The sequence below is a fragment of the Nanorana parkeri genome, unplaced genomic scaffold (genome assembly GCF_000935625.1).
Source record: "Nanorana parkeri isolate BGI_ZX_2015 unplaced genomic scaffold, ASM93562v1 scaffold376, whole genome shotgun sequence".
Lineage (NCBI taxonomy): Eukaryota > Metazoa > Chordata > Amphibia > Anura > Dicroglossidae > Nanorana > Nanorana parkeri.
In genome coordinates, this window is record NW_017306644.1 from 1,273,478 (window position 1) to 1,286,204 (window position 12,727).

At 48.8% G+C, this 12,727-nt stretch overlaps 1 protein-coding gene across 1 annotated transcript in view; it reads right to left on the reverse strand.

Moving 5' to 3' along the window:
- The window catches only part of MTOR (mechanistic target of rapamycin), a gene marked incomplete at its 5' end in the record, with an annotated part of 98,189 nt that overhangs the window by 40,399 nt on the left and 45,063 nt on the right, over positions 1-12,727 (reverse strand). Inside the window, 4 exons of the mRNA XM_018559022.1 lie at positions 3,417-3,524; positions 4,349-4,426; positions 5,530-5,645; positions 6,513-6,613. Of these exons, the coding sequence (XP_018414524.1) occupies positions 3,417-3,524; positions 4,349-4,426; positions 5,530-5,645; positions 6,513-6,613 (403 nt within the window). The remainder of the gene's footprint in view (positions 1-3,416; positions 3,525-4,348; positions 4,427-5,529; positions 5,646-6,512; positions 6,614-12,727) is intronic.

Genomic DNA, 12,727 nt, shown 5'->3' on the forward strand with positions numbered 1-12,727 from the left:
TGGCGGATCGGGGAGGGGGGGAATCCAGCCCCTCCCCTGTCACGGCAGAGAGCCGTGACAGGATCGAGAGGTGAGCGAACCCGGTATGTGTTCGCTCACCTCCCGATCTACTGAGCCGACCTGTGACAGTCTCATTGTCACAGGTCGGCTAGAACTATGAGGTGAGTGAAAAGCACCCCCCTCATAGTTCTCCTTTAAGGGGGGCGCGCGGCCGAAAATGGCACTTTTGGCTAAATGCTGAAAGTGCCATTTTGTCGGCGCAACCGTGATTTCTTTCCTCCTCGCTGGGCGCTGCTCTGTGTCCCAGCAGGGAGGAGAGAAAGTGACAGCTGGCGGAGCGCTGCGGGAGGAGACGGCCGTGAGCGGCCAGTGTCCCTCCTCCCACACCGCTCAGCCGCCTATCAGTCCGGCAAAGCGGTGTGGGGGCGGAGACAGCCCACACTGTCACAAGAGGCTGGGCTCTCCTCCGTGCACTGCTCGCTCAGCCTCCTGTCACAGCGTGTCAGAGAGGAGAGCGAGAGCAAACACTCAGCGATCAGTGATCGCTGAGTGTTTGTAGATAATTGAGGACATGGTATGGTTACTGTATCCTCAATTATGAATGAATGGGAGTGATCTACATCCCCTCCTGTCCATTCATAAATTGTGGTTATAGTAAACATACTATGTTATCAATGAACAGGAACACTCATAAAGGTTTCCTGTTCAGGACTCTGTGTCCTCAATCTCTTTTTCTATTTTAAAAGGGAAATATCAGGGGTCTGTTTAGACCCCCAACATTTCCCCAAAGCCCCTAAAAGTAAAAAAATAAAAATATTTAATAAAATGTAATTTGAAAAATTTAAAAAGTAGAGGCTGGAGATCTGTGATAGTTTTACATCCCATCATATATAGCCATCACCTTCCCTGCCCTGTAAGCAAAGGGAGCCACTTAGGTTCACATACGGGTGGAAGAGTCCTCATGGTGGTCATCACACCACTGCAGTAAGATTCACTGACAGGCCAAACTAGATATAGGGGAAGTCTGCCAAACTGCAGGCTCGAAAAAGTGTTGTCCCCTTCCATAAGCTATGCAATCAATGCAGCCGCGTAGTTTAGCAAGGTTACAGACGCTCACAAGAGTATGTTGAACGCTTCACAAACAGTAGCCGTTTCAGCTTTGTGTAGACGGAGTCTCGCTTTTAAATGGCCTCCGCACTTGCCATCTGTTTACTTATTTGGACCATTTTGTGCAAATTAAAAAAAAGTACAAAAGAATCTCTGTAGAAGCTTTACGGACACCTAGTGCGCTCTGGTTCCACCTGCCAGTCTCTACAGAGCCACAGTGGTGACGCAGTGGGTGAATCACCAGGAGGGTTCCAATGAGGGTCTTTCCGTCAAAGTCCCCCATTTACATCAGAGCCCCCTGTTATAATCAGGAGCCACCCTTCTCTTGGATGGAAGATCGGGCTGCAGAGGGGACTGCAAGCATCCGTCACACCGGAAAATGTCAGATTCTGACAACTTGGCCAGGGCAGCTCTGCAAGAGGCTGCAGGTCAGAGTCACTGCTGAGCGGACTGATGAGTTCTATTACTTTGCTATTACAGAATGGTGGCTTTTTAATTGTTGCTTTTGGGAAAACTCAATCTAGAATTGAAAATAATAATAAATAAAAGACAGCATCAGGGTATTTTGAAGTAGTTCCCCACTTTAATACCTAGAATAGACATATACGAAGGAGAGATTAAATCAAGTTGGCGCTAAAGTGACTTCAATAGGTGCAAATGACGCTGATTCTGTACAGCTCTTCAGATGCGTGATAATAGTAAGAACGCGCCTTCCAGCCAGACACGGCCGGAAGGCACTGGCACCTGCCTGCGTTTCCCCTGGCTGAGCTCGGGTTTGTGCATTTCCCAGATGTCAATGTTTGCAGGACACTTGGCCAGGAAGACAGCCGCTGGCCCATCCGACGTTCTTCCCCTCCAGCACAAACCGTCTGCACAGAGGACGAGCGTCACCTTGTGCCCAGTCTGCTTGTGCGGCCGGTGTGCCAGCACGCGTCCCGACTATCTGGCTACTGGAAGTGAGAAATACCTGGCCACCCCAACCTCCTCCACACCTAATAAAGGCCGAGGTAGACGCTACACCGCGGAACAGAAATGTGACTGGGACGGCCTGAAGAATGTCCTGCACGAGGAGAGACTTGTAAACAGCGGTATTAATAGAAGCCTTGATCCGTGTTCCCTTCACGCCCTGTACCTTCAGCGTGAGGCTCTAAAATATGTTTCCTAACTGGTTTCCATCCTGCCATAAAAAACCCTTCCGCTCATCCGCTGCCAGGCTGTAGGGTGCCCAAGAAGTTCTTTCCTCTGACACAATCTGAATGCAATAACCTGGTGTTGTACGGGGCGCGGAGCAAACAGGTGAAGACAACCTGCTCTGTAGAAACCTCCATACAAGTCAGGGAAATGTCTGTCATTGTCAATGCCTGCGATGCTTTGAAAAGGTTGGCTACCTCTAGTAAGTCAAAGTAGCAAACTAAAGGTAAAGACAAGTAGAGGAAACTGGACATTGCTTTGTTGTTAAATAAGCCGCCTCTCCCCCGAATAGCAGGTCTCCCGGCATATGCCATGTAGCCAACAGTTTGTAGATATCGGACCATCGCACCTACGCTATGAGGGCCCAAAGTATGTCGTCATCCCTCTAAATTATGGGCAGCCAAACTCCGGCCCTCCAGCTGTGGTGAAGCTACAAATCCCATGATACATCTCTCTCTCCGGTTGTCATGTCTGTGGCCGTGAGAATATTGCAATGCCTCATGGGATTTGTAGTTCCACCACAGCTGGAGGGCCGGAGTTTGACTACCCCTGCTCCAAATGGTTGAGTTCAGGTGTTTCCAGTGACGGGATCTGGTAATGCTACAGCATACAAAGACATTTTAGATAATTGTGCTCTTCCAACCTTGTGGTAACATTTTGGTGAAGGCCTTTTTCTGTTCCAGCACAACCACAGAGCCAGGTCCATAATGACATGGCATGACCACTTTGGTGTGGAGGAAGCAGAGTGGCCCGCAGAGCCCTGACCCTACTGTGGAGGTGGGTGAAGAGCACCGGGGATACATACGACATCTTGGAAACTCCAGCTGGTTGGAGAACAATAATCCTTTTATTGGTGTATGACATAAAACAAAGCCAATGCTTTTTGAGGGATTGGGGCTCCCATATTTGTGAGTTGTGTGGACTGTAGTCCAGTCCTGATATTTATTGGCATTTATTTAGCATCAAAAGGTATGAAAGCTATGGAAGAAGCAGCACTAAAAACATAACTGGAGGAAAAAAAACCTATGCTTGGAGGGTGTTGGGATAACTGTTAATCACTGGATCTTCTTTGTCATCAAACCACCAACAACCTGCTTGTGTAGAACCACACCGCTCACCTGTAGCCGATCCCACCAGGTCTGACGAATAATCTCCCTCCGCTCTGGCACCAACTTATACTGGATTACTTCCTCCAGCTCCGACAGCATCTGACAGGTGACCATGGCCTGCACAAAAGACAAGGAGGGTATTACTCCTCTACACAACTGACTGCCAACCAACCAGATTCTTTGTTTCATTCTTATAGAGTATGTTAAACAAAAGAAAGGAAGAATCTGATTGGTGGGCTATAGACAACACTAATAGTTTGTCTCTCAAACAGTCCCATAAAAAAAAGGCATCTCAGACAATCTTATTAGGGATGCACCGATACCGATACTAGCATCGGTATCGATATCGAGTATTTGGGCGAGTACTCGTACTCGCCCAAATGCTCCGATGCCTAGCACGATACTTCCTGTGTCAGGAAGCCTGGCAGCACGTCATTACACGCTGCCTGGTTTCCTGATTTGCCAGAAGCCGGCTCCATGCTCCCTGGTCACTTGTGACGAGAGAGCATGGAGCCGACTTCATGGCCAATCAGGAAGCCGGGTGCCCAGTATTGACCAGCTTTCCGATTGGCCCGGGAAGCCTGCTTCATGCTCCCTCGTCATCTCATGACGAGGGAGCATGGAGCCGGCCTCCCGGCCAAATCAGGGAGCAGGGCGACGCATCATTACACAGCGCCCGGCTGACATGATTGGCCAGCAAGCCGGCTCCATGCTCTCTCGTCACATAGTGATGAGAAGCATGGGACGGCTTTCTTGTTAAATCGGGAAGCCGGGTGGCAAGTAATTACACGCCGCCTGGCTTCCTGAATGGGACTTCCGGCACTCGGTAATTGGTATAGGCGAGTACCGGAAAAAAAATATCGGTGCTCGTACTTGGTGCCAAAATACCGGTATCGTTGCATCCCTAAATGTTATAAAAACCTAATAAGTGAAATATTTACCCCGTAGGCCCGGCTGTAGCTCTCCCCAGCCATGGCTGTCAGTTCTGCATCCAGCATGTCTCTGGCTTTGTCAATACACTGAAATATAAGGAAGAGGTTATTAAAACTGATGCTTCAAGCCTGAACTAAACAAAAACATGTTCTTTATTGTTATACCCAGAAACAATACATATTATACAAAAAAAACATGTTCTGGCTGTAATAGGGAAACACTGGAACCTCTGTAGGTCTTTATTTCTGAAGGTCTCCTCTGGGGAAATGTTTTGTTGGGTCTCTATATTGGGAAGTGAAATCTCTCCAATGGCTGACGTACGCCTTTAACGTGAAAGATTTCAACTTGCATGGTGGGTATTGAAGGAAATTGGAATTTTCCTTTAAATGTTCAGTCTGTTGAATCTGAAATCTTTATTTCTGACAAATGCTCAAGTGTAAATCATCTAGGAGCATTTTCTCTCTTTTGGGGACTCTATAGGGAAGGTCATGGGTCTGCACACTTGCTGTGCCTATTATTAAAGGTTCGCACAATTCTTAAAAGGAGAACTATGAGGCGAGTGCTTTTCACTCACCTCATAGTTCTAGCCGACCTGTGACAATGAGACTGTCGCAGGTCGGCTCAGTAGATCGGGAGGTGAGCGAACACATACCGGCGTTCGCTCACCTCTTGATCCTGTCACGGCTCTCTGCGGTGACAGGGGGAGGGGCTGGATCCCCCCCCCCCCGCTCCGAGCTGCCAGCGCTGACTGGCCGAACGGACGGGGGAGGGGGCGGGTACAGCTGGCCCTGCCTCTAGATAGGCAGAGCCAGCTGTCACTCACGCAGCTTGGCGGATCTCGACTTCGATGTCAGGATCCGCTCCGGCGTCGCTGTAGCTCGCGGTATACTGAGCTTAGGGTGACGGGACGACGCTAGTTTGTGTCCTCCTGTTACCCTGAGAACTATGGGGAAAAGCCCTAACCCCATAGTTCTCCTTTAATGATTGATCAATTTTATATTATGGAGAGGGCAACAAGAGGGACGGTGGAGCCAGTGAAGGCCCCAAAATATTTAGAATTGTCACATCGGACTCAACCTACAACTGAAATGTCAGCTCTGGGATGATTGACATTTGAGCATTATAAAAAGGGAATAAGACCTTTGCTTAGCCATTACTAGGCGGTGGTCCTGGCCCAGGGGTGACATACCTGCTGGGCAAGAGAGAAGAGATCCTGATGCAGAGCCAGCACAGCTCTGTAAAAAGCCCCGTCATGGGTATCTCGGGGAATCAGACACGTGTACTCCTCCATACTGTCCCACTGCTCTGAAAGACAAAACACAGCACCAGTCACAACACAATCCCGACAGCTCCCCCGGCTTCAAACAAACCCGCTGGTCTCAGTTGTCACTGTGCCTTACACAGAGAGGTACGTTGGCGGCTGCAGTCGGTAGCCACTGTGTATAAGAAAATATATATAAAAAGGCACCTTAGTCAGAACTATTGTCAAGTTAACCGAGACTAATGGTTTGGTCTGGGCACATAGATTTCAATGACCCCCTGCGGGGGTTAAATACGCAGCCAGGAAGATGTTAATGAGCCCTTTTCACAAGTACAGCTCAGTACACAAAGGCTGCAACGCTAAATGCATTCAGGAAGCATTCAGCAATTACTGGAGAATGAGTCTGGAATGCAGCAGGCCCAAACACAGACTGACATGAGCAACAGTCTCTCTTTGGAGATCTTTAATCAGATTTAATTCTACCGCACGCTGCCAATTTAGAAAATAATCACAGCACTGGAGAGTTCGTAAACACTTCGGATGACAAATGCGAACGGAGGGGCGCTGGTCGCTTGAAAGCTTCGGATAATGAGGCACCTTTCAAAGCGCAAGAAATTTGGAAAATGTGACGGGCGCAATCCATTACTTGCTAATTAGCGACAAACTTTGCAGAGAAGACGTATGATAGAAATAATTGCGATATAGACAAGTCATTAGGAAATTGTTTGTATACTGGCTTGTGTATATACATTTTTACAGATGGGGGTATAGAAGTGGTGGTTATGTAATCCCATTAAGGCCTGGAAGTCTATTCGGTTACACGGGACCGCATCAGTCACGCAGCTGTCCACACATGATGAAAGGAGACATGACACACAGCATTACCACGTTACATAAGCCAGACGTCTTACCTAATCCCCACGCTGCGGCTGCTGCCATTCTCGCCATCTTGGCACGGGCATCCTCATTGACGTTGGTCCAGTTCTCGCAGCACTGTTGATGGAGCTGTCCCCTGCGAGTGACATAGGGAAAGACATGGCATGACTCATGGCGCAGATCAGCATAACCTAAAAGGCAGAGATGTCATGGATAGGATAAAGGCATCTAATGTCCTACAAAAAGTCGTCTGCAGTGACCTCTAGTAACCATTCACAACGGAGACTTGCCCAGCTTAGAGAGGGAGACAACAGAAGATTTCTGATTGGCTGCTAGAAGGTATTGCACACTTCTCTGCATGATGCTTCTGATTGGCTATTAGGGGTTTTTGCACTACTATAGCAATAATTCTCAGCCAGGGTTCCGTGGATCTCTAGGGTTTCCCTGGAGGTTGCTTGAGTTGTGGCTAAATGACCTCCCATTTAATGGTCATAGTTACAGGACCAACAGCAATTGGCAAAGCCAGCGGCATGACACCATTCATTAGAGATCTGTAGGAGTGGCCAAAAGGCATTCTTCCCACTGACCACCAATGTAAGGAGCATTCTTCCCACTGACCACCAATGTAAGGAGCATTCTTCCCACTGACCAACAATGTAAGGGGCATTCTTCCCACTGACCACCAATGTAAGGGGCATTCTTCCCACTGACCACCAATGTAAGGGGCATTTTTCCCACTGACCCCCAATGTAAGGGACATTCTTCCCAATGACCACCAATGTAAGGGGCATTCTTCTCACTGACCCCCAATGTAAAGGAGCATTCTTCCCAATGACCACCAATGTAAGGGGCATTCTTCCCACTGCCCCCCAATGTAAGGAGCATTCTTCCCACTGCCCCCCAATGTAAGGAGCATTCTTCCCACTGCCCCCCAATGTAAGGAGCATTCTTCCCACTGCCCCCCAATGTAAGGAGCATTCTTCCCACTGCCCCCCAATGTAAGGAGCATTCTTCCCACTGCCCCCCAATGTAAGGAGCATTCTTCCCACTGCCCCCCAATGTAAGGAGCATTCTTCCCACTGCCCCCCAATGTAAGGAGCATTCTTCCCACTGCCCCCCAATGTAAGGAGCATTCTTCCCACTGCCCCCCAATGTAAGGAGCATTCTTCCCACTGCCCCCCAATGTAAGGAGCATTCTTCCCACTGCCCCCCAATGTAAGGAGCATTCTTCCCACTGCCCCCCAATGTAAGGAGCATTCTTCCCACTGCCCCCCAATGTAAGGAGCATTCTTCCCACTGCCCCCCAATGTAAGGAGCATTCTTCCCACTGCCCCCCAATGTAAGGAGCATTCTTCCCACTGCCCCCCAATGTAAGGAGCATTCTTCCCACTGCCCCCCAATGTAAGGAGCATTCTTCCCACTGCCCCCCAATGTAAGGAGCATTCTTCCCACTGCCCCCCAATGTAAGGAGCATTCTTCCCACTGCCCCCCAATGTAAGGAGCATTCTTCCCACTGCCCCCCAATGTAAGGAGCATTCTTCCCACTGCCCCCCAATGTAAGGAGCATTCTTCCCACTGCCCCCCAATGTAAGGAGCATTCTTCCCACTGCCCCCCAATGTAAGGAGCATTCTTCCCACTGCCCCCCAATGTAAGGAGCATTCTTCCCACTGCCCCCCAATGTAAGGAGCATTCTTCCCACTGCCCCCCAATGTAAGGAGCATTCTTCCCACTGCCCCCCAATGTAAGGAGCATTCTTCCCACTGCCCCCCAATGTAAGGAGCATTCTTCCCACTGCCCCCCAATGTAAGGAGCATTCTTCCCACTGCCCCCCAATGTAAGGAGCATTCTTCCCACTGCCCCCCAATGTAAGGAGCATTCTTCCCACTGCCCCCCAATGTAAGGAGCATTCTTCCCACTGCCCCCCAATGTAAGGAGCATTCTTCCCACTGCCCCCCAATGTAAGGAGCATTCTTCCCACTGCCCCCCAATGTAAGGAGCATTCTTCCCACTGACCCCCAATGTAAGGGGCATTCTTCCCACTGACCCCCAGCTAAGGGGCATTCTTCCCACTGACCACCAATGTAAGGGGCATATTTCCCACTGACCCGCAATGTAAGGAGCATTCTTCCCACTGACCTCCAATGTAAGGAACATTCTTCCCACTGACCTCCAATGTAAGGAACATTCTTCCCACTGACCTCCAATGTAAGGAACATTCTTCCCACTGACCTCCAATGTAAGGAACATTCTTCCCACTGACCTCCAATGTAAGGAACATTCTTCCCACTGACCTCCAATGTAAGGAACATTCTTCCCACTGACCTCCAATGTAAGGAACATTCTTCCCACTGACCTCCAATGTAAGGAACATTCTTCCCACTGACCTCCAATGTAAGGAACATTCTTCCCACTGACCTCCAATGTAAGGAACATTCTTCCCACTGACCTCCAATGTAAGGAACATTCTTCCCACTGACCTCCAATGTAAGGAACATTCTTCCCACTGACCTCCAATGTAAGGAACATTCTTCCCACTGACCTCCAATGTAAGGAACATTCTTCCCACTGACCTCCAATGTAAGGAACATTCTTCCCACTGACCTCCAATGTAAGGAACATTCTTCCCACTGACCTCCAATGTAAGGAACATTCTTCCCACTGACCTCCAATGTAAGGAACATTCTTCCCACTGACCTCCAATGTAAGGAACATTCTTCCCACTGACCTCCAATGTAAGGAACATTCTTCCCACTGACCTCCAATGTAAGGAACATTCTTCCCACTGACCTCCAATGTAAGGAACATTCTTCCCACTGACCTCCAATGTAAGGAACATTCTTCCCACTGACCTCCAATGTAAGGAACATTCTTCCCACTGACCTCCAATGTAAGGAACATTCTTCCCACTGACCTCCAATGTAAGGAACATTCTTCCCACTGACCTCCAATGTAAGGAACATTCTTCCCACTGACCTCCAATGTAAGGAACATTCTTCCCACTGACCTCCAATGTAAGGAACATTCTTCCCACTGACCTCCAATGTAAGGAACATTCTTCCCACTGACCTCCAATGTAAGGAACATTCTTCCCACTGACCTCCAATGTAAGGAACATTCTTCCCACTGACCTCCAATGTAAGGAACATTCTTCCCACTGACCTCCAATGTAAGGAACATTCTTCCCACTGACCTCCAATGTAAGGAACATTCTTCCCACTGACCTCCAATGTAAGGAACATTCTTCCCACTGACCTCCAATGTAAGGAACATTCTTCCCACTGACCTCCAATGTAAGGAACATTCTTCCCACTGACCTCCAATGTAAGGAACATTCTTCCCACTGACCTCCAATGTAAGGAACATTCTTCCCACTGACCTCCAATGTAAGGAACATTCTTCCCACTGACCTCCAATGTAAGGAACATTCTTCCCACTGACCTCCAATGTAAGGAACATTCTTCCCACTGACCTCCAATGTAAGGAACATTCTTCCCACTGACCTCCAATGTAAGGAACATTCTTCCCACTGACCTCCAATGTAAGGAACATTCTTCCCACTGACCTCCAATGTAAGGAACATTCTTCCCACTGACCCCCCATGTAAGGGGCATTCTTCCCACTGACCACCAATGTAAGAGGCATTCTTCCTATTGATCATCACTGTAAGTCATTTTTTTTCCATTGACTTCTAATGTATGCAAATCAAACTTGCAGAACAAAGTTACACCTGTGATTTTAATAGCCAGTGGCATGACAGGATTTGTAGTTTAACCACAGCTTGGGTGCCAAGGTTGCCTACTCTTGCATTAGATGAAGTGCCTGAGGTCATATACTGTAAACCACTAAGGCCTCTATTGCTATGACCAGTGCTGTCATGCAAACATATTTCAGGCACTGGTAACTAGAGGTGGAGGTGTTCTGGTAGTCTGAAAAACAGGGCAGCAGCGGGATGACACTATCTAATCAGCAGACAGAAGATGCAGGAAGCGGCAACAGTGGAGTCACCCTGCTGGCTACGTCTTACTGTAAAAAATCATAATATTTGCCGAAAAGAAATACACTTGTGACTCTGACGGCCACAAGCATGACTCCCAGAGGCAGAGGTATTGTGGGATTTGTAGTTTAACCACAGTTGCCTAACCCTGCATTAGACAAGATGCCTGAGGTCATATAATGTAAACCACAGCTGTCTTGGTGGGATGATGAACAGGGCAGCAGCAGTGATGATGCTCATTCACCATCTAATCAGCACACAGATGACACAGGAATCAGCAATAGGGAACAGTGGAGTCACCCTGCTGGCTATGCCATGTAAGAGTGGTGTGTAAACCATAATACCTGCAGAACAGAATTGCACATTAGGTAGAACTGTTTCCATGCACATCTACTAAGCACCGTTCCTCTTTAAGAACCTGCACAGACATAATGACACAAGATGGTTAAAGGAGACCTGTGGGGTCAGTGTTTTTCCCCATAGTTCTCCTAAGGGTCACGGGAAAAAAAACTAGCGTCCTCCCGTCACCCAAAGCTCAGTATACCGCGAGCTACAGCTACATTACTGTCTGGATCCACCCAGCTACGCGAGTGACAGCCAGCTCTGCCTATCTAGAGGCAGGGCCAGCTGTACTCGCCCCCCTCCCCCTTCCGTTCTGCCAGTCAGCGCTGGAGGATCGGAGCGGGGGAATCCCTACAGGGAGCCGTGAGTGACAGTCACGGCTCTCTGCAGGGACAGGATCGAGAAGTGAGCGAGCTCCGGTATGTGTTTGCTCACTTCCCGATCTATTGAGCCGACCTGTGACAGTCCCATTGTCACACGTCGGCTCGTACGATGAGGTGGAGTGATTTTCACTCACCTCATAGTTCTCCTTTAATAAATCCTCTCTGTGGGGGCGGCCGATTTACTGCCTCGCCTTCACAGGCTCCGATTTGTCGGAGAGATGGATTTAAACTTTAATACGTCTGAAGATACAAAAAGTCCCATCTGTCCTAGAAAGCGAGCGGCTTATTAAAGCACAGAAGCGCGGCGCTCTCCTAAGTGACGGGGATCCAAAACATCGACACCTGCTTCGGATTTACGGGCTGGAAACGAATGGCGCGGCCCTCCTTAAAGTGTTATTGCAGCAATTTTCCCGTCACGACGTGCAAAACAAAGGCCGAGTCTGACTAATCGCCGAAATCTGCCGCCGCTAATCCGACAGGTTCTGGTCCTCCTGAAAAGAACGACAAATAAAAAAGGAAAAAATTCCATAACATTCTTTATTTTGAGTCGATCTGTTTTTCTTGGCTGCTCCTGCCAGCGCACTCTTCACTTTAATGGACTGGGAGGGCGAAGCTCGTCGCCGGGCGTTGCCATGGCGATTCCATTAACAATGAGTTTGCGTTAGATCCTATGTCAACATTCCGGCTTACTCTATCGGGCAAGTATGCGCCTATAACGCCATGGCGCTTACATTTCCCGCCCCTCTCGTGTCCTAATTGCTGAATCGGTGGTGAAAATGGTGGGGTGGGGGTGGGGTGAATCTGACGGTGATTGTTATTTTCGCGGACTGTGTGAAGGCAGGCTACGTCCTGCTCAAAATATGTACATTTTCCTTCTTATGTAAAAGGATTATGCCAAATGTTAAAACCAGTCAGAACAAAAAGATCCAATAAACTTATATAACATTAGGTTACGCAGGACTGATCCTTCCTCTTTGGAGGCTCTGTCCATCCAAATACATTTTAACCAGTTTATTTTGCCTTTCCTGGTTCCTCCCTTTATATTAGGGACCTTATTTTAGGCCCGGTGATGTCATCATTGTGTCCATCTGCTTCTCTATGCAATGCAGGCAGATCATGGCTGGTGGGAGGGGCCAGCAGGGCTGTACATGGTTTCCTTCAAAACACTCTGCCTCAATACTCCTCTCAAAAACCCCTTAGCACAGCTGGCTCTTGGGAGAAGTTAGGGCCGCAGCAGGCAGAATGACATGGCTGCATAATTTTTGCAGCATGCTTGCCATTCCTATTCTAGGTAGAGTGCCCCAGGCTGCTAAGGTGGTGAGATCTGTAAGGGCCACATACATGTCCCTGCCCAGCTCTTAGCAACCCTTAGACACTCTGGCCAGCGTCCTACCCAGCTCCAGGCAACCAGTGAGCTTGGCAGGATGGGAGCCAGAGTCAGCGCTACCCCAGCCCCCCAATTAGCATGCAGCTCATCTGTCCCCCCACCCCCCAGACGTGCACCACCAGCATGACCAATGACCAGAGCCA